The sequence below is a fragment of the Ctenocephalides felis genome, unplaced genomic scaffold (genome assembly GCF_003426905.1).
Source record: "Ctenocephalides felis isolate EL2017-DRISC unplaced genomic scaffold, ASM342690v1 CF-g0.4_SCAFFOLD_00758, whole genome shotgun sequence".
Lineage (NCBI taxonomy): Eukaryota > Metazoa > Arthropoda > Insecta > Siphonaptera > Pulicidae > Ctenocephalides > Ctenocephalides felis.
This window is the reverse complement of record NW_020536912.1, coordinates 206,852-210,440: the sequence shown is the minus strand read 5'-3', so window position 1 is coordinate 210,440 and position 3,589 is coordinate 206,852. Positions and strand designations below refer to the sequence as shown.

General features: G+C 37.9%; 1 protein-coding gene across 1 annotated transcript; it reads right to left on the bottom strand.

The window, feature by feature from the left end:
- Positions 1 to 2,304: 2,304 nt before the first annotated feature.
- LOC113368053 lies at positions 2,305 to 3,099 on the bottom strand. Its single transcript, XM_026609621.1, has one exon. It carries the CDS (start codon positions 3,097 to 3,099, stop codon positions 2,305 to 2,307), a length of 795 nt encoding a protein of 264 aa, XP_026465406.1.
- Between the last annotated feature and the right edge of the window lie 490 nt (positions 3,100 to 3,589).

The following is a 3,589-nucleotide window of genomic DNA, read 5'->3' as shown; positions in this document are numbered from 1 at the left end:
AAATATCTTCTTCTTTGAGTAGTTTGGCAAAATAACCAAATAAGCCTTCAATGTAGGACATGCTGTGCAAAGTAGGTTTTATATTGCTGTTTTGGAACAATTTGGTGATGGATTAATAATTGTTAGATTTATGATAGACAAGTCTTTTATTGGTAATGGAGTTACTTTTTCTTCTTAGCCCTGAATATTTCATAGCTAATTCATCTGTGAACATTTTTCTTAAAACATTTATGGCATGATCACACTCATGCAACAAAATCAGCCTGTAATTTAAAAAATGCGTTTATAAAATTTAATTTTTTCTTTTTAAATAATTTCATATGTTTTATACCAGATCAGATTCCATTTTTTCCCATTTTTATCGCCCATTTTTTTCCACCACTTCGACATCATTTACAGTAGTCTTCAAAGGGAATAAAGTATCGGAAACATTTGTTTCCTTTTTGTGCAATGTACGGTGGATCGAATTGCTTTTTTGGTCGCTGGCCTTCTCCAAGATTATCAAACGATTTAGACTTAAATCAAGAGTTGCTGAAATCAAATAAAAATTATGTCAAAATAAATCAGATTGTCTTGGTCTGTCCCAATCCTGCATTATTTTATTCATGCTAGCCATTTTGCAGTCAACGCCTGGCAAGGCAACTCTAAAGAGAGCTGTAACAGAAATAGATGTTAGGAAAACATCATAAACAATGAGTCACATTTTACTCACATTCAATAATCAAGAAACGCTCTTTGAGCATCTGTACTTCTTTTAAAAAAATGCAATTGCAAGCAGCTTCCCGTCCTCTGCTTGGGAGAGCCTCCACTCCATGCATTGGACCATCTTCCATTCCATGCGATTGAGCTTCAGCAACTCCATGCGATTGAGATTTAGCCACACATCCGCCCGTAGTAGCTGCATTAAGAACAAATTTGTTTGAAAATATATAATATTTTATATGATCACGATTTTTTTTTATAACTCTTACGCTGAGGCCGGAATTGGACCTCAATAGCTTCCAGTCAACGAGGTCAGGAAGCCCTGCTACAGCTGCATCTGTACATTATAATATAAAAATATTATATAAAATATATTTTGAAATTGTAGTAATTTATTACCTTCACCATCCGAAGTGTCGCTTTCTGATTCAGGTATGACTGCAGCCTTTCTTTTCCTATGCCCCTTGCCTAATTCCTCTTGCGAGGCATATTCCGAATCATCTGCGTGCTTCCTTGCTGACATATATGTGTCTAGAACAAATATCGAAGTCAATAAAGCTTCCAACATTTCAATACTTCATATTTAAGTTATTTCTCACCATATAACCCGACAAAAGTTATTTTTCTTCTAATCCACTCCGACTTGTTCACTGACGTTTGCTTCGCAGCTAAAGACGAAATGCGATATTTCATACAGGCAGGGGGCCACCACACTTCAGTTATATTTTCAGAATAATTATTTTCCACTATCAACCATTTGGAAGGAACCTCCATTGTGTACTTAGTCGTCCGAACAACAGCAAAACTTTTCATTATGCTGTAAATAAATTAACAATGCCCAATATATAAATTGTATGTATACTTACGGGGCCATTCCCGCCACTTTATTGCTAACAAACATTTTCAATAGAGACGGATCTGTCTTTAACCACGCCAAGACAATGCTTGAGTCACACCATAGAAACGACTCCGAAATTGGGATTTTTGTGATCGTCATCATCTGCCTAAATAACTTTGCTAAGAGCAAAGCCGCAGATAATTCTAGCCGAGGCAACGTCACATTTTTTAATGGGGCTACTTTCGATTTCGAACAAAGTAACCTTGATGACAAGGTGCCATCTGCGTATGTTGCCCTTAGATAAATGCAGGCACCATATGCATACAATGAGGCGTCTGAAAATCCGTGACATTGAATTGTCACCGGAATTGACTTAAAAATATTTCGGGGAATACTGAGATTCTCTAGATCAGAGAGATGAACTTTAAAAACATTCCACCTATCTTGTAACTCTCGCGACAAAGTCTCGTCCCAACCAAGGTTTTGCCTCCACAACTCCTGCATTATCAACTTTGCAGTTACAGATATTGGAGATATGAGCCCAATTGGGTCATAAATCTGTGCAATTGTTGATAATACAGATCGTTTTGTGTCAACACCCTGTCTAATGTCTGCTTCTAAAACCTTAATATGCGCTATTTTAAAAACATCCTGTGAAGGATTCCACACAAGCCCTAAGGTTTTAACAGTGTCTGCTTCAGAAAACAAGGCCATAGCAGAGCTTTGACTTTCCTTTCGGATAGTTTGTAAAACTTCACGACAGTTCAAACCCCCCCTTCATCTAACAATTGTACAACTTCCCTTTGTATCTTAACCAACTCATCAGCAGTATCAGCACCTGTAATGATATCATCAACATAGCAGTCCGTATCTAGCACTTGTGCTGCCTGTGAAAATGTTGACGCATAATTTTGCGCCAGCATCTTCAAACAGCGCATTGCCAGGTACGGAGCACTAGCTGTGCTATATGTTACCGTGGTGAGTTTGAAAATCTTTAAGGTTTCCTGGGGTGACCCCCTCCATAAGATCAACTGATATAACTGATCAGTATCCTTAACTTTTATTTGGCGATACATTTTCACAATGTCTGGCACAAAAACAAACTGATGGCACCTGAATCGAACTAAGATAGAAAACAAATCCTGCTGCAATTTAGGGCCAGTGTGAAGAATATTATTCAACGAGACACCAGAGGAAGATTTCGCCGAAGCATCAAAAACTACTCTAATCTTATTGAAGTTATTATCCTTCACAACAGGGTGATGTGGCAAGAAATATAAATTATTTTGAATTACTTCATCCTGAGTAAGTGATATCTGCTCAGCGTGCCCTAGTTCAATGTATTCATTCACAAACCGTGAATATGCTGCAAACAAAATACTATCTTTAGAAAACCGCCTCTCTAAATTCAAAAACCTATGTTTTGCACCTAAATACGATGATCCTAGTTTCTCAATTTTGCCATCTACAAAGGGTAGAGCTACTTCAAATTGACCATTTTCAAGCCGTGAAACATTAGAGAGGAAATGATCCTCACATAACTTGTCAGACCCGGTCATTGTATAGTTAGAGGATACCTCCTCCAACCGCCAAAACCTGGTCAGACTGTTATGCAGGTCTTCATTAGAAATAAATCAAACATGCACATTTTCCTGAGTTTTTGAAGTATATACCCCTGAGATCAGCCAACCAAAGCAGCTCTTTCTTAGGATAGGTAGGTGGTTCCCTAAACGAATGCAACCTTGCTGTAGCACTTCAAAATATAACTCCACCCCTATCAACATGTCAACTGACCCTGGAACATTGAACATTGGGTCCGCTAAATCAACATTATCTGGAATCTTCCAGTTATCATAATCTATAAACGCAGAAGGCAGAGACTGGGTGATCCTGTCAACAGCTACAAAATTAATAGTACGAGCAAAGGACCCTAATCTAGATCTTATTGTCAACTTAACAGCCTTGTCACACAAAACAGTCTGCCCCTGTAACATACTCAATTTATGCAGAGATGAACTAACCGGGCATTTCAATTTTGCTAACAACGAG